We start from the raw sequence: 18,538 nt of genomic DNA, 5'->3' as shown, positions 1-18,538 counted from the left end.
CCCTGGGAGTACAAGTAGGAGGACCTATTTTGGTAGGAACCTCTAACGTAGATTGTCCTCTCCCTCTGTTGCCACGAAAGGACTGATTTCTAGATTGTAGAGTTCCCAGAGCTCTGGCTGTATCGGTGTCCTTTTTGATTGTGGTGAGGGCTTCATCGATCTTTTCGCCAAAAAGATGTTCGCCATCATACGGCATATCAATTATTTTAGTTTGAACTTCCTGGCGGAAGGAGGTGGCCTTAAGCCAACCCTGACGTCTTAGAACAGCGGCGCCCGCCAGCTGTCTGAAGCCAGTCATGGCTACGCCGATGGCACAGTCAATCAATTCAGAAGCCGATGTTTGGCCCTCTAGGAGTAGCGAGTGTGCCTCCTCTTTCAAATCCTCTGGCAGTTTAGCGAGGTAGGGCGCGATGTCCGCCCAGAGCTGACGGTTGTAGCGGCCCAGGAGTGCAATAGAATTTGCGATCTTCACCGTCGTTGCAGACGTGGTGGAAAAGCGTTTTCCGATGGCATCCAGCTTCCTGCCTTCTTCATCGGGTGGTGTTGATAAGGGAGACGCAGGGTTGCGCGAATTCTTCTGCGCTGCTTGAGTAACCACGGAGTCTGCCTTGGGGTGACCCGTGAGGCATGCTGGTGATGAAGATGTAGCTTTGTATTTTTTGTCAAGCCTGGGCACTATTACTTGCAGAGAAGCTGGCGTCTGCATGAGTTGCTTGCCCTGTTTCAATAGGTAGTCAATAATCGGGATTGATCTTGTTGCAGGTTCCTTAAAATCATAGAGGAAACATTCAGTCTCCTGTGTTTCCATGGACATATGGAACCTTTTGGCTGCCCTCTCAATGAGGTTATGGAAGCCACCAATGTCTGCGGGTGGAGACTCCGAAGACTGTGGCTCCGGAGAGTGAGTGACGTAGTCCTGGTCTGCGTCAGGGTCTGAGTCATCATCGCGGACTTCCCCCTCTTCGTGGTCTCTCTCATCGTCGGACGACGAGATGGTGTCTTGTGCTGGAACCTGAGTTCTAGGAAGAACCAGCGGAGGGGGCTTATGTCGTGGTACAGGAGCAGGTACCTGCGGAGCTGGAGGAGCAACAGGAGTGTTTTTTTCTGGAAACCGCTCTTTATAGTCTTGGATGAGAAATCGTAGGTCCGAAACTAAGGATGCTGGCAGGCACACCATTGGTGTCACTTGAGTGTGTACCCGAGTATGGACAGTTTGATCCACAGATTCCTCAACATCTTGTTCCTCATCTGTACTCTGGCACTTAAGCACCAGTTCCGAAGGGCTAGTGGCCTGGGTAAACAGTTCCTCATCCAGGTCCTGGTCTTGTAAGAAGCAGGATGGTGTTAGTTGTTGCACCTTACTAGGTGATGTCATGTCCGGTGTGATTGGCTTTTTAGTAATCTTAATCGTGACATGGGACGTCTGGGCATCCATAGCATGTGAGAGCAGCTCAGACTCCTTCCAGGTACTAGTTGCCGTTGACGCCTGTGTCGACGGTGCCACCAAAGAGCTTTCCGTCGTCGGCGGAATTCTACTCTTAGTCGACGGTATGTCCGTCGTCGATGCCCTCGTCGACGTTGCTCTCGCCGCCGACAACTTTTCCGTCGTCGACGGCTTCGTCGCCGTTGACGGGGTGCTCCTCGTCGACGAAGGAGGCTTCGTCGACTGTGTCGTCAATGTATTCGGCGTCGACCGCGTCGACGACGTAGTCCTAGTCGTCGAGGGAAGAGTAGATGGCAGCGGTCTACTCGTCGACGAAGGTGTTGTTCTCGTCGACGAGGAAGACGCCGACGAGGCCGTCGTCGTCGACACTGTTGTCGTCGACGTAGAGACGGTTTTCAGCGCTGAGGAGGCCATCGACGTTGGTGTCGTCGTCGGAATCAGCGGCTGCTTCCTGGGGACAGGAAGGTCCTTGTCAGACACAGGTGGCTTGCCCTCTGAAGACTTTCTGGCCTTCTTAGGAGGGGTGTCTGAGGGGCCAGGAGAGGAAGCCCTAGGCCTCTTCAAGGAGAACTGCGAGGCGCCAGACATGCTCTCACCTTCTGAAACCAGGTCGCTCTCAGGTTTGTTCTTAAGCCTGTTCAGCCATATCAGAAGACGTCCTTCCCGGTCCTTCTGGGTTTTATGTGAGAAAGTCCTACATATTCTGCAGTCCTTGGCCTGGTGTTGGGGGTAGAGGCAGTATAAACAGGTCTCATGTTTATCCTCCACGTGGAGCCTCTTTTTGCCACATGAGGTACTGGCTCGAAATAGTCCTTTTTTCTGGCTATCAGCCATGGCAAATAAGTTGTGAAAATATCGAGTTTTGATGAAAAGAATAAGTTTCCTGAGGAGAACTCAGGTGGAGACTCCCTAGCACAACGTGCGGTAGAAAATCTGAGAGACTGAGGCTCCTGACAGGAAGGAGGTAGTAGCCGATTGGTTGTTTCTCTTTACTTTGGTCCTTTTTACAAAAGGACACAGATAGGCTACCGAGGTGGGACCCTTGGGCATACTCTGTTTGGTCCTTCCTGCATAAGGACCTAGATAGGACACTAAGGTGAGACCCTTAGGCCTATTCTTTTATATGTATGTCTCAGGACATTACTTTTTTATATACCGGAGGCTCCCGTCTCGACGACGGGGAATGATTCAGGCATGTGAATCTATGAAAGACACCCAAATACTGGATAAACACCTTTTAACTGGATCCCTTTTATCGTATATATATTAAAGCAGCATTTAAATGGGCCAATGCATTCTGTGACGAGGGCAGGCAGCAGTCAGAGTTTTGCTAGCCGTTGATACAATACATGTGAAACTGGAATGTCAAAACTTGGTAATCTTGAGGTATGGCGCATCCTTTCAAAGGTGACAAAAAAGACTATTAGGTTGAGTTATGTACCAAGAATGCGAGATATTTGCAGGACTATAACGTTGCCTGAAAAGGAAATACTTTCTCTGCATTAGCAAGCAGCGCTCTCCCCCGCAGCCAGCGTTGAAAACAGACCCACTCCTACCCGAGAGGCGCAATGATGAAAGGTGGAGGTCTGCGAGGCCAGCTGCGAGTGCACTCCCCGGCCCCACACACCGCAGCCCCCACCTGAGCTCACCTTCCGCTGCTGCTTCTCCCAGGCGGGGTCCAGCAAGAGGTCCTGGTCGTCCGTCGTTGGTCTGGGTGTCGTAGTGGTCCATGCTTGCTTCGGTCCCTGGAGTGCTTCGTGTGGGTCTCAGCCTCCCCTTTCAGCTGCTGCCGCCGCCCCCACAGTGCAACTCACGAGGCAGCCAGAGCTACAGAGGACACGGACAGAGGGAGGGGGCGGGAGGGAGGGAGGACAGCGGGAAGCACAAACAGCGGGAGGGGGGACAGCGGGAGCCACAAACAGCGGGAGGGGGCGGGAGCTACGAACAGCGGGAGCAGGCGACCTACCTCATCTTACTGAGCAGAAAAATGGCGGCAATAAGCTTACGAAATTTTTCGGATTCGGGGGCGTGTTTTGCTGTCCTGAGTGACGGACGACGTCACTGGCGAAAGAACAGCAAAATATACGCCCCCGAATCCGAAAAAGACGGAGCCTATTCGGAGGGACGACTCTCTTCCAATGGCTGGCCTCCGTTTAGGAAGCCAGCCAATGAGAGAGAGGCAAAAACTGAGGCGGGACTAATAGTCCCACTAAGTAACATTGATTCTCGGACTTCCCGAGACCTAAAAATGTCTCTGAAGTAGCAAGCCCAAGCTGCAATATTTCTGTTAACAGATTTGCCTTCATCTCTATGGGAGGCCGCTCTAGATCAAAAACATCTGCTGTACTGTGGACAACTACCATGAAAGACACACTCCTCAGTCAAAGGCCCCGATTGGTGGTCAAATTAATTCTCACGAAAGTTTCCAGGCCACTATCATTCTGTAGTTCTAAATAGTAATGGGATTGGGGATGGGGGCAAATTATCGGTAACCATATCACATGGAGCCCATTGAAGCTCCTGAATGACGTCGGAATCCATTATGAACAGGGTCTCCGGCACTGGGAAAGAAGCTTGGGGGGGGGGGGGTTGGGGTCATACACTGATAATCTCATAACATGGCATATGCCAGGCGATTGCTGACATCGGACCTGCACAAGAGATAGGCATCTGGGTTGGATCCAGTGGAGGTGCAACTGGAGTAGAGGCTAGGACCAGAGTAGTCAGCACAAACAAGGCGTCGGAATGCAGGTGTTGAGGCATGGGTCTGCACCAGTAAAGGATGAACGAAGGTACAAATGAGATCATACAGGGTGCACTGCAGCTCCATGGGGTCTAAACGGTGCTAGACATGGAGCCTGCAAAGTTTTAGCAAGCTACAGCATTGCGTCCATGAAGGCTCTTATCTTTACCAGGCGTCAAAGGGAGCTAAGAGAACTGTGGATGCTCCATGATGAGCATCTGGGTGGGTTTGGACTTAAGACGATGGAAGTGGGATTGGGTCCTTTGAGTAACATCTGGGTGACTTTTCCTCAGTGTGGAAGTGACATGGTGGTGACTATCCCCTCTTAGACTTTTTGCTTTTGTATCTCTGCTTTATCTTCAACTTCTCCAAGGATGGGGACTTCGAGCAGAACTGGCCCGTGACCGGAGTGGAAACATCCCAAGCTTGGAGCGAGACAAGCCCCCTTTCTTTTGTTCCCCACTGTACAGCTTTACCCTCGCTCCCTGATGTCCTTTTGTGCATCAGGAACATTTATCACAGGACTTGGATTTAAGTCTACACCCTAGATACCACACACAAACATCATATGGACCTGTGACTGACATACACTTCCTTTCCTCGCACACTCAGGAAAAAGTTGTTTTGTAGTTGGAAAACACTGCAAACAAAATGTTGGGAGTGAAGCTCCAGATCTTTGAAAGGGCAAGAAAGTAACTGCTGTTAGTATGTAGGAGGGGCACCTTTGTACATCTAAATGCCACATCCTAAGACTGCCCATGGTTACTTTGTAGCCAGTATGGCGGAGTCTTACGAATCAGTCCGGAGAAGCAGTTATTTAGAAAAGTTTTGAATACAGTCTGGGACCCGAAGGAAATTCAGAAGGTGAAGAATCTATAGTATGAAGTATTCATCAGAAATCAATCTGCACTACTTTCTGGCGGTGTTGTCCCAGTTGCATGTGAAGGAAGCATTAATTGCCGACACATATGCGGATATGTACTGTGATTGGGAAGCTCGCAATGCCAGTTAGTGTTGTACTTGTGTGTGAGGAAAAAGTCTTCTGTTGCCTCCTGTTCGTTACCTATTTTTGGTAGAGAAACTGGCTACGATGCTGCACAGAACATCCGTTTACAATCTGAAAGAGACTCAATGGAAACAAAAGAAAACTAATATACTCTGTATGGAATGGATTAATTAAAACTCTGGTATTGTGGCTGCAACACTTTAATGGATAATCATGACATACAAAATTGGATAACGTAAATATGCTTGATCATGAATGTTTTTCAGTTTATATAGTTATACAAATCAACTACGTAGGAGAGACAGATTTTTAAAAGTCAAAAAAAGTATTCTTTGTCCAATCCGTTTCAATAACTACTAGCTAATTTCACTTTCTTACGGACACAAGTTTGGTTAAATGTTAAAGACACGTCTTGATGAATTTTTTTAGCATCCCAAATGTGCAAATTCAATTACATCTTTAACAAGAACACTCCAAATCGAGAACATGAGATTATCAAGCAATGTTTTTTCAATCCACACTGTTCAAGTACACTGCGTTACAAAGAATGTATCTGAAGTCAAGAGCCCATAAATTGTGCATCCTGTTAACTCACACTCGGCACTTTTGTGTACAGACCTATCAGCCAAGTGTAGCTTGAACAATTCAATTATGAAAAATGAGGAATGCTATCCTTACTCAAATTTAAGACCAACAGTTTGTTTAAATTAATCTTCAGAGAGTACAGCATATATTATCCATAAGTGTACATGTATTGATTTCGGCCCTTTGTAAAGCCTAAACAATAATTAAAATAAGTTTTAAAAATAATCAAAGCATTTAGGTTGTTAAACAAGAATAAGCTAACCAGGAAAAGGTTAACAGTTCTTTGCTAATTGAGTGGGCAAAGCAGTTGCCTTACTGATTAACACAACCTGATCAGCACCTTTAAAAGTTCAGGTATTCCGAAGTATTCCAATGTCACACGTTCAGTACAAATTCCAATGTCACACGTTCAGTAAAAACGAGGCACAACGCCAAGAGGCCTGTCAAAGCAACACAAACCACTTGTGAAAAATACTGACCAAAGGTCAAGGTTCTGGTCTTTGCGCTATGCCGCACTTTCTTGTACATGGGTGCAACAAATGCTTGGTAACACCTGTAGTTTTATGTGCTGGCGAATGGAAATAACTAGACAGTAAAATATTTGCTATATAAATACATTTAGAGAAAAAGATAAAATATTTTTTTCAATGCAACACTTGGGTCTATTCTTCTACAAAATTGCACTTAAATCCTATTGCATTCTTGCTGATCGCGGGGTGCCAGGGAACCCAATAAAGGAGCGTTGAACAGCATGGATTGACAAACAACATCTCCCAAAAAATAAATCTTTCCGAGGTCTGTAGAGTTTCAACCTGCTTTATAAGTTCTAGCCTTCATATCGCTTGATTATGGTTGGAAAAGGGCAGATGGTAAGGCAATTCTGAATAGATGACACGACTAACAAGGTATACTTATGATGTATGAGCACAAAAACTACCATGAATGGACACGTGTACATGGGACAAAAGTTCAGAATAGATCTCCATCACAAAGATCTAGCATGTGCGATTTTCAGCGTGAAGGCTAACTGGTTGTTCTAAATTTGTATAGTTCTTCACATCTACAAGAAAGGGAAAAAGCACATACGTTAGAACACCATAATTCACTAATTAGACAAAATCATCACAAAAAGTAGTACTTGTGATTCACCAAGAATAAGGGTTCATATAAAACAAAACACTCACCCGTGTTGAATCTTACTTTAAATTCAAGTGCATGTCATACAGAATATTGATTCAAAGAAACAATGCTATTCGGCTAAATTAAGATTTCAATAGCTTGCCAAAAACTGCTTGTACCCTCACACATTACTTCCCTCATGACATGTTCAATGACTATTGATAACATCCCTAATGATATTTGGAAAGACATGGATAACACTATGCATGGCAAAATCACGAGTTCTAGTTACATTACGGCACAAGTTATAATTACTTGACATAACTAAAACTGATTCAGTGATTTTGTTAGCTTAAAAGTTTTAATTGATATTTTCACTGAAATATAAAAGTCCTTTTAACTTTCTCAGGTCGAGCTTATGCTGTCTCTTCGAGACATGTTGGATACACTTAGTGGGCTTACAGCCGCCCATTGCTTTTTATTTGCAAGTTTGGTTGTCCTTCAAAAAGGGTAGTTTGCGAATTGTTAATCTTTCCTTTTTTGTCTCTCCTGGTCATTTGTTTCCTCCCACGGAGCAGCACCCAACTACTGGTATATTTCCACTTTGGTGCTCATCTGTTCGTATTTTTTTCTCCTTATCTTTTCTGCTTGTCTTTGTTGAAGCTTTCCTTTTGGCTGGTTACTCGTTGCAGCTTAAAGGCATACAGCCACTACCACGCCCCCCTCAGCACTCACTTGAGGCTTCCTCCATAAAAAGGCCTGTAAATATCGTTCTTATTGCATCACATTTACACAAAGTTTTCAGTTGTAACCCAGCGAGTAATGTCAGCCCAGACTTGCCTCTCCAGCGCTGCGGGCCGTTCCCAGGCACAACTTGTTGGTATCTCTGTACACCAGGCAGGAAGGAGCCAGGACAGCTGTGAGTTCACTGCAACGGTCGGGATCTGCTTAAAAGCATTGAGTCGCTACCGCACCCCATCATCCTTGCAGCACTAATACCAGGCTTCTTCTGTAAATACTGTTCCTATCTCATCACGCTTGCTCCCTGTTTTCCAAAGGCGCCTGGCCGGTCCAGACTTGCATCTGTAGCGCTGCGGGCCTCTCCCAGGCACAGCTCGTTTTAAGTTGTTAAGGAAGAAGACGGACTGCGTGTGCTGCTGATAGGATGGGAGTCACTGCCTCTGCTTTTAGCGCTTGACTACATCCCCTATTGCGGGGCACTTCATTTTAAGTTCAGCTGTACTGTATTGATAAGACTGTCGATTTGACATTTTGTTTTAGGCGATCGTACATACACTTCAGAAATCTATTTATCTTAAACCAATGCAGAGGTGACATTTTGCCTAGGATGGTACAACCTAAGTTTGAAAAACGCTGCATTGAAGTGAATACTTTGCTACTGAGCGTCCTGAAATATTTACATGATTCAATAACTTGCGTTGATCAGGGTATGTACTTTTTTTCACTCCAGGGGCTCTGGAAATCATCCTTAGTTGACATACGCTAAAGCTCATCCTTGTGGCCTTTAAGGCCAACTCTTGGGCCGAGTACCCCCTGCATCCATAGATTTCAGCAGCTCTAACTATTTCACCTTGGGGAAATGGTTCAGGCCTTGGCCACCCTTATCTCCAATTCTGCCCTATTAAATCTTGATATACATATGTAATTTTAGTTTTATTTGGGGATGTCAAGACTGCCTTTCCTGCAAGGATGGTAGAAAAAATTATGAACACTCAACTGGCAATTCATCCAATCATCTATTGAATCCCACACAAATTGGTTATAGAGTTGGGTACAGCAAGGAGACCACACTGATCAAAGTCTCCAATGAGTCGAGGACCGTCTTGGATGAGGGAGGTATGGCGGCACCCATCCTTCATTGCGTTTCGGTTCAGTTTGTGTGCAGAGGAGTTGAAAATGGATGGAGATGAGTGTTTAGTAAACAGATGCTTGAATAAGATTAATGGAGTATGTGATGTTAATTGATTTTTATTATAATAGTGCTTATTACAAGCGAAGCTTTGTCATTTAGCCTGCACCATGAATTCTTGTTTATGTACAAATGTTTTTTTCACCATCCTTGCTCAATGGATTTCCAAGTCCCTCTCCCTCTTGCCTTGTTCCCAACTGGTTTATTTTACTTTTAGTTTCGCCTACCAGACAGTGCATGGGGTCAGTTGGGTAAATTTGCAGTGAGCATTAAGGTTGCCCATTGGTCGCCATTGGTTGGCTGTCACTTGATTTTTATTTGTTGCCTTAACTGGGCTTTATTCCCTCTTCTTGTGTTCTCTCCCCTGGAGCATGGCCCAATAAATGGTTTCCTTCCAGTGCCTAATTTTCAAGCACCATTTGCTTTTTGTTTATTCACTCTTCCAGAGTGAGTGCGTTTACTTCACTTGGGCCGTTTAGTGCTGTGTAGCTCTCTCGCTCTCTGGTGTACTACTTTCACTCCCCTTTTTGTTTACTCACTCTTCCAGAGTGAGTATGTTTTCCAGCTGCCTACCAAGTGTACTTCACTTGGCCCCAGGTTGGTTCGGTGTTGCGCTCTCTCTCCTGTGTACTTCTTTCACTCCCCACTCCGTGATACATTTATTAAAGTGTTCCCTTCCTCTGCATTGCATTTGTACCTGTGGGCTTCAACTCCACATTACTCCCACACCAGTGTCTCTAGTCTCCAACCCACGCTCTGCGTGTCTCTGTAATGTTGATTCCTGCGCCACAGCGGACTTCGTTGCTTTTAACCATCCACATTCTCTGTGGTGTTTGCACCATCAGCCCTTAGACTATCTTTTTCACACAACGTATTTCTTACTATTAACGATCCACTTTGGATCAGTGAATACAAACAAAAACTCCCATAAATTTGTAGGCCTGGGAATATGTGGTGTGGACACAGAAAATGCATGGCTAAAAACTACTGGTGAAGTTAATAGGTCTAAGGAGAAGACTACTGGCTGTGTTATTTTTTTTGCGATTATCTATATGTACACACTTTTTTTTTTTTAAACACAGGAGTCTAGCAGCTTCTCAGCCCCCAAAAAAGTTAAACAAAAACCACGACGAAATAAGCATTGAAAAAGCCAAGTGGCCATATCAAACCTATTAGCTCTGCCTATGCTGTTTTTTTAATTGGAAGGACGTCAGATGAGAGGTAAAACTTCCCACCGATCTTGGACTTGTCCTTTAACAATCAATCATGATCTACGATGCAGCTAGGTAGACTATTGCTTGTGGTTATGTTTAAATTGTCAAATAGAGGAAAACTCACGAAAAGGCCATCAGTCAAAAATGGTTCCGAAATTAGGGAGAGGTTAATATGCCTGGTAACACTACCATGTCCTGAGAGTGGGAAGCCAAGAATAACTTTGCTTCACCCTCCCCATTGGCTTTTGGTTTTAAAAAAAAGGCCTAGAGGTCATAGTTCTCTGCATCACGGAGCAAGATCTGGATAGCATACACAAGGCACATCGCAGCCTGACCACACAATGGTTTCGCAGGGCTTGAACTCTATACAGGTTATCTCTATACTGACAGGAAAAAAAGTCAAACCAGTATGAAAAATGTACAGAGAACGCTAAGGAATGTTTCAAATCTTTCTGATCACAAATGCTGGTGATGCCTTTATGGATTCCCTATATCACTTTCAGGAATTACGTTAACGATTAGGAGAGTAACAATGCATTGTTTAGTTGCACTGTGAAAAAAAAAAATCTATATCCAATCAAGATACCTGGGTATACTTTGAGAATAAGGCAAAGGCCATAACTGCATTTCATAAATATCTCCAAGTGAAGTAAAACAGAATAGCTGTACTTAAAATCCAGTATGCAGCAGCTTCCTAGAGTAACATGAAAACGTTGTATAGATAGGCACTGTGAATGTGAAATAGTTGATACGTTTGGCAATTTTTCATCGTTCATTTTAAATAGTAGTTCAATAGGCCCAGCATAGTATTGGGGAACCTGCTTAGATGGCTACATTCTTAAAAGTACAGCTCGTTACCTTTTCTATGTCACCCCAAGCTCAAACCTCTCTGTGGGAGACTCACAAAAATTCAATGAGATTTACTCGCAAGAAACTGAATGATGTATCAAGAAACAATTCATCTCCTGAACTTCCATCTACCCATAACGAAATCACAGATCAAGAAAAGTGAAATTTACTCCCAAGAAAATGAATGTTTTGTCAGCACACTGCTCATCCCTCGAACTCCCAGCTAACCCATAACGAAAACAGATTCATAAATAATACAAAGAGCCAGGAGACTAGCCTATTCAACCTATGCTCCATGGCTGCTATGCTTCAACTTTCCCTCTTCTCTTGAAAATTTAACGAAGCAACTTACGACCTACATGTTCCTGTAACTCATACCTTAACTAACTTAATATTTTTGTATCCTGCGCCCATATGCTGTGTTGATTGAACCTACAATACAATGTCATTCACCATTTTTGATCATTTAGAATTGCCTTGTAACCAGATTCATTCTGTAATCACCATTCATATTCATTTTGCCTCTCTGCTGTGCATTATTGAAACCTGCATTAATTTGCAAAGTTCGTGCAAGATAAACCTGGCCATGCATGATTTATACCTAGTCATTGTTACGCAGAAATCTATTTTTGGTAACTGTTTCAACCACATACCGGTTCGGTGGTCATTTCCGTGTTGCCTCTGTTTGATTTTAGTTTGTTTCTGGAAAAGGTCTCAATAAAAATCTTGAACATTAAAAAAAAAACGTAACCCCTCACCTATCCACACCAATGCACTGGTCAATGTTTGGCTATTAGTGGAATTATAAAGGAATTATAACTGGTGTTCCATGAAAAGATTTAAAGCCATTTAATGGGTTTTTTTGGCTGTATAACATTCATGTGGCCTGAGGAGGACAGACTGCTCTATTTTAAACAAGGATCTTTATTACTAACTGTAATCACGGATCTAGAAATTAGGCATAGGTGGGTCATTTCCCTCCATCACAAATGACCTAAAAGTCAAACAAGTGCTATGATGCAGTTTATAGTGACATTCCAAAACTTCTTAAAAGAGGACTCCCTTCATCTTGATAAAAAGCATCAGATTGACTTTATAGTTTTACCTATCATGATTACAGTACTGAACACTCAATGACACCAAAATGCTTAGCAGGAGTCTTCGTTTTTCCTTGATTTTCACGTTTTGAAAACAGTGATATTTTCAGATGTCAATAACAAGTCGAGAAGCCACTAAGCTAACTTTTAAAATTAGATTGTACATGATTTTTAAAGCAAAAACATGTTTACCTGTAGAGGGGTGCGGTACAGCCATTGGTCTTTATCTGTGGCTAGTTTCAAACAGGTAAAAAGTTCACAGACGCTAGGCAGACTGTAACAGTCCTGCTAAAAAAGGAAAAACAATCTCTTTAAGAAATGTCCAGGTCCGTAGTGCAATCCCCGCCCCGGAAATCACAATTGCACTTGAATTGTTTTTTAAACATTCAGTTAATACAAGTATACATGATCCATGAAGTCTAAAATTCAGAAACTTGTGGCAAACTAGGTTCACATTTATATTAGACTTTAGACAATACTGGCATAAATGAGAAAAATCAATAAATACAGGGCATTCAATAATGTTGCACACGTCTATCATGGGCACTGTATCATGGGTTGGCTGCTTGTACAGACTTTTAGGTGCCCTTTGTTTTGTCATAGTGAGGTAAATATCACTACGTCAGACAAATTTGGTAGAAAGCGTTGATGGGCAGAGTGTTTTATAAGATAAAGCGCATAAGAAAAAGGAACAGTCGGCGTAAGTAAGAGGGAATTCAGCAAGGATCCATTGCTGCTTGTAGGGCTTTACACACACACACCTATGACAAAATTGTACCGAAGTAAAGATTATTTTAAGTGACCTAGAAGCTTGCATCTTCTAGTGCAATTAAAATGGTTATCTAAGGGCTGAGGACAGTGAGAGCATCCTGCCATGCTTAATGTCAATGTTACAGAATACCGAGGCTGTCTAGTTTTGATTTCATCCCCATCGCTCTAACCCCAGTGCCACTTAACTATTCAAGGCTCTTTGGTATCCCAGCTGATTAGGTTTCGCCTACAGACAGACCTATTGTTTCCAATTTGAGTACCTTAGAGTGAAGTATGGTTCATACCACCAAACCAATGCAGGAGGGAGGTGAGGCTCAAACGGTTTCTTCTATCTCCCCACTCCACATGAACAAAGCGACAATTATTAGCCTCTGAAAAAAGCTGGCTCACATGCTTCACTGCCCAACATTGGACACTACCATTATTGAGATTTAGAAAAATAAAAAAGGTGACTAGCGATCCAACCAGTTTAAGATTTTGCAGCAGATGTTTGCTAGTGCCATGACAAACTACTTCTTTAGAATGGGTCTAAAGGCTTGTTGTGTACTATACTAATCATTATGCCGCTTTTGCAGCCAGGGGAAAGTACGGGACACAGAGTGCTCTGCTCCCGGTAAGTGCTCCCTCTTATCTCACTATGTCAAACCTCCTAGCTTACTCTTCGTCGTGGGTCAACACATCCCTCATCACTGACTGCATCGGTCTGAACAATAATTACGAAGACAGTACATGCTTTTACATCATGCATCCTTACATAGCTCGTGGCTGCTTCTTATAAAGGAACAAAATATCAATCTTCTTTCAGCTTATTCATAACATACCCGTGGAGTAGCACAGACAATATTGCACAAAATGGCACATGATTCTAAACAATCCACGATACATAAATCAGTCACCAACCAAAGAGAAGAGTGGTTGGCCTAAGCATAGTTGAATATATTTCTCACTTTACTGCACTCAAATCGATTCCTAATCAAAAGCAACAAGATAGGAGCACCTTCCAGGCACTACACACACTACCATAAACGCTTCCCACAAACGCCACACTTTAATACAGCACTCTGGCAAACAAGCACTATAGTACTGTGCATTAAGTAACAGTCTGCATAAATGTGGGACCGAGGCAATCTCTTGGGTTCCACATTTAGTACTAAAACAATAATTTCACTAACTACTATTTCACAAATTGTGTGCATGTATATAACATTCACTTTCTTGCCAAGAGGGGGACTTGTTGATAAGTTTAGAACCTGCAGACCTAGATACTCAGCACAGCTCCCTCCAATAGCTAAATCAACCCACGGCTCTGCTGCTACTTTTTGACTACTGCAGTACGCCTGCCTTAACCTTCTGAACTAATATTCACTGTACCAAACCTCTGCCCGTCAGTTTTTCCTGCACTACTCCCCTAGCAGTCCAAGCACATTTTACTTCCAATCCACCCTCCGAAACTCAGTGCGTATAGGGGCAAAGTTCCTAGCAGCTTCGCAGTCAAACATCCATTCCTAGCCACTGAACCCTAGGCCTCCATCTCAACCAACCTTGGGACGACGGCTTTACACTGCTGAACTCCCCACCCGCTTTCCAACGAGCTCCAGTTGCAGTCTCAATCAGAGGACTTTATTTTCTTTGGTGTGGTTTGCAAAGGGTAAGTCGGTAATAAACGTAGTGCTCTCATGACAGTGGTCTCGTGCTTTTATCAACAATGGCCATGACACATTTGGGGACCAAGCATATCACCTATTCTGACAAATAGCAATCAATTGAGTAAACTGAACATAAGCAAACCCGAAAAGTCAAACTATATTTAGTTGACTTCAGACAGATTACCGGGTTAAGATGCTCAATAAATTGAGACCAGTTACAAGGTCACAGACTATACAGAACTTTTGACAAATCTTTGGCAAACTCACAAGAGACTTGAACGCACTTCTCGGGCAAATAAGTTGCCATGGTGGGTTGCAGTGCAAACCCGGACCTCATAGGATCAAAGCTTTTTGCATAACTATAACCAACATTTAAAGCACCTAATACTTTGATTACCAAATCCATGCCTCCTAGTTTTTTTTTTTTTAAACCGCTGATATATATATTCAATGAGGTCGGGTACTGGTTCCAGCCACTTAGCTGCGCCATCAATCATAAAATAATAACATATTGAAGTGTCAAACAACCTAGTTTGAAAATAAATATGGAGAAAGATTAACCCTAACGAAGCTGAGAGGTTCTTTGGATAAGAGTGGAAGTTTAAAAATAACATTTTAAAAACATTAAGCATAACAGCCTTGTATAATACTGCAACAGTTTGATTTATACTCGAAATTAAGCTAACTGAATGTTACTTGGGATTTGAGTTTCAATTCCCCGACGATCGCAGAACAATCTAGTTTTCTGATCTGAAACTCGTCTTTTTGAGAAAACTGAGTCTTGCTAGGAGACTAGAGTACTTTTGTAGAGATGACGTATTAATCAAATTCAAAACGTTTGTACATTTGGTCTTTACTACTGTAACATGCACAAAGGTAATGCCGCATCTAATTAGGCAAAGAGGGTAATACATTTAAATCAAGATACAATTCTTTACTGCAACGGTTAGCGATAGGTGTTCGAAGCTGAACTGTGCAGAATAAGAATGTAAAAATGTAACATGCAAAGGATACCTAAATTACAAAACTAGGTTAATTCAGAACGTTCGTGCAGCAAAGTTATCTGCTCTGTACACTGCCCAAATGGCTATCAGGGTATACTCACATGTGCTCTTTTACGTAGAAGCCACTTATCTTCTAGTGGAGTCTGCTCTGAACTTTGTGCGCTATCGGTATTCTTAGAAGACATCGCCCAAGTGTCCACATGTAGGGGGAGGTGGAACGGTGACAAGAAGTCAAGCCGTGGCCGCTTGCTAAAACTTTCTGGCAGCTCTTTATTGGTTTTCTCATCTGTGCTTCCTGCTGTACTTTTTGACTTGGTGACCCACTCGGTCAGAGGCGTGTCAAGGATTGCACGAAGATGGCTCAGCGAAGCCTCTCGAGGGACTTTGGTAACTCTCTGCTCTTCGGCAAATTGACTGCAGGGATGAAGCCAGATGTTAACTGCTGGCTTGGGCTTATCCACTTCCATGCTCTGTTTGGGAGAGCTGTTCAGCAGCACTCCATTTTTATCCTTCCCTTCTTTCTTAAGAAGCCATTTTCGAAGTGCCTCTTTTTCACAGCTTTCTTCACAGACACACTCAGAAAAGCTTGTACAAGGCTCATTTGCCCTGCATAACTCTTCTACTTTGAAGGCTGGCTGATGCAATAGCCAGGCATCATTGCTGGATGCCGAAGGGGACCGCTTTAGACTCAGATTCTCCGTCAGGCACCTCAGGCTGCCAAGATTTTCAATCTCGACTGTTGCGCTTAGAGCACCACAGCAATTATTGCAGGATTCAGCTTTTGGGAGCCAGTCATTTAGGTTATACTCTTCTTTAAAGGGCTTCAGCACACATTTCCACTTTTCCTCTGTGAGGGAACTTCTGCTATCTACTTCGGAAGGAGTAATCAGCCAATCAGATACATCCATATCTTCCTGTTCAAGCAACTCCAAATCATCAATCTTCTCAATCGAGAAAGTGGAGCTGGCAATAGAAAAATTTCGCATTCGGAAACACGCTCTTTCTGGATCTTCTTCCTTTGGCTGATGCTGAAGAAGCCAATTTTCCAGATCCTTGTGATGCCCCAAGATCTGATCCATGCTCATCATTTGCATTTTTGAAGAGCTTGATTCCTAGGCAAACAAAATAAGGGTGGTTGGTTTAGGTCTACAATACAAACTAACATATTACACTGTGTGCGGGTCACACCAGAGTGGTTACTAAAATTAAACTCTGGAAAAAAGTTACGTCCAATGTTTCAAATAGCAGCCCATCTTCCTACAAAATAAGTCTTGGGAAAGTGCACCTGACTGAATAATAGCTACAATAAACGTAGGTAAGCTACCTAGTAAGAGATCACTCAAAAACAAATGGGCAGCAGAGAATACATCTGACTGACCTACTTTCCTCAGAGAACCACCAAAGAGAGGGTATAAGTGAGCCAATAAAAATTATATTTCCCAACCGACAACATGGACCTCATTCTCTTGCACCATATTCTGTTTGCTACCTTCTTCCCACAACCCTTGTATATACTCAGCCATGTATAGTATATTGAAATGCATGCAGATTTTACCTGGCTTGAATCCGTGGTGTGTTTTAAGAGCCAGTCCTCTGTACTAGAAACAGGAATATGCAAAGCTGGAGGAGTGAAAGGTTTGCTTTTCAGTAGCCAATCAGTGAGCGGAGTGTCCTGCGTTTCAGGTAATTTCTGAAAATGGAATTCAGTATCAGAATAAATGATGCAACATGCTTAACAAATGCTGAAAATTACATTCCTTAATCAGTGCCTAACCAACTACATGCTAGTTACAGGTAATTCAATTGAATAAACTCTTATGGAGATTAAGGCAAGTGATGGTGATAGTCAAAACAGTGTAGAAGTTTATGGATTTACATTTTTGTACATAGTTAACAATGTACAGTACGAATTTAAAACCGGATTTCACACCAGCAGATTGATGTAATATAATTGCTTTGGAAACAATTTTTCTATAATGTGTAATAGTGTATTTTCTAATGTGTTTTAGTCGTGTTGCATTTCTGTGACAAACACCATTCTAGAAAAGATGGAAACATTAGTCAATCACTTAGTTTCCCTGCCCTGTGCCCATCTGCTCCTCACAAGCTCTGCAGTCGAGCTGCAAATATTAGGATACTTCCAGTGTTGTACTTACACTGAACGTTCTAACTGGAAACATGCTAACATGTCTTCTGCTTCTTTAATGACATCTATTCATTCACAGTGTGACACAGTAAATGTATCTTGTTCTGTTCGAATATCGACAGATGATATTAGCATAGAGCAGACGTCTTCAAACTGTGGGGCGCAACTCCCAGGGGGGCCATGGAGCCATGGGAAGGGGGGCGCGCATTCCCCCGCCTCATTTTGCCTGATTTCAAAAACATTTGCTTTGGTTTTGGAAAAGGAGAGCGGTCCTGGGGCAGCTAATTTCAATCGTTTGAAATGCTTCTGCTGAGACTGCTGAATCTCCTGTTCCGTGAAAGGCTTTTGTGTCAGGGTGCCTGGCCACCAGAAAGAAATGCAAATATGCCCCACAGGGCCGGCTCTCGTTCGGTGCGATCGGTGCCACCGCACCAGGCGCTGACTTGGGATGGGGGGGCGCCATGGTAATTGTTTAAAAAGCACCCGAGATCACCTTCCTTGTCCCAGAAATTTTAAAGCATCAATACAAATGTCAAAGTGATTAATGTTCTTCCTGGAGAGAGATTTGTCTGGTAGTATAAGTTTTGACTCATTGTAATATGCCTACTGCAATGAAAGTGTTGCATTCAGATCACAAAGTGCATATACTATAAATAGGTCACTAGGTTATCGTTTTTGTCAGAGAGATTCTTTTGTTGCTTCCAGTTTATAAACTAAAATCCTAACACAGAGCAGTAAGCCATTTACTGTCATCAAAGTGCCACATACGAACTGCAAGGAAAATATTAAAGCTAAGTTTTGTTTTGCCTAGTCTTTCCTTATTCGGATATTGCAAAAACATTTGGGTAGAAATCAATTCTTAATATTAAACAATGGCGTTACATTTTAAATACTGAATTTATGCTTTTCCAAACCAAAGACCCTTAAACTATACTACATACCTGTATGGATGACATGTGACTCCTACACCTTGATGTCCTCTGT

At 43.1% G+C, this 18,538-nt stretch overlaps 1 protein-coding gene across 10 annotated transcripts in view; it reads right to left on the bottom strand.

Annotated features, from left to right (window-relative positions):
* Positions 1–5,377: 5,377 nt before the first annotated feature.
* The window catches only part of NCOA4 (nuclear receptor coactivator 4), an 80,569-nt gene continuing 67,408 nt past the window's right edge, over positions 5,378–18,538 (bottom strand). For 5 of the 10 annotated variants that reach the window (XM_086922060.1, XM_086922055.1, XM_086922058.1 and 2 more), the window contains exons 7-10: positions 16,964–17,098; positions 15,510–16,520; positions 12,180–12,275; positions 5,378–6,838 (exon numbers count right to left, since the gene is read on the bottom strand). In XM_086922060.1, coding sequence (XP_086778186.1) covers positions 6,833–6,838; positions 12,180–12,275; positions 15,510–16,520; positions 16,964–17,098 — 1,248 coding nt within the window. In that variant the 3' untranslated portion in view covers positions 5,378–6,832. The remainder of the gene's footprint in view (positions 6,839–12,179; positions 12,276–15,509; positions 16,521–16,963; positions 17,099–18,538) is intronic. The other 5 variants (XM_086922062.1, XM_086922056.1, XM_086922065.1 and 2 more) reach the window with 1 other exon arrangement.

The sequence above is a fragment of the Lissotriton vulgaris genome, chromosome 5, assembly GCF_964263255.1.
Source record: "Lissotriton vulgaris chromosome 5, aLisVul1.2, whole genome shotgun sequence".
In the NCBI taxonomy this organism is placed as follows: Eukaryota; Metazoa; Chordata; class Amphibia; order Caudata; family Salamandridae; genus Lissotriton; species Lissotriton vulgaris.
This window is presented reverse-complemented; position numbering and strand designations above follow the sequence as displayed.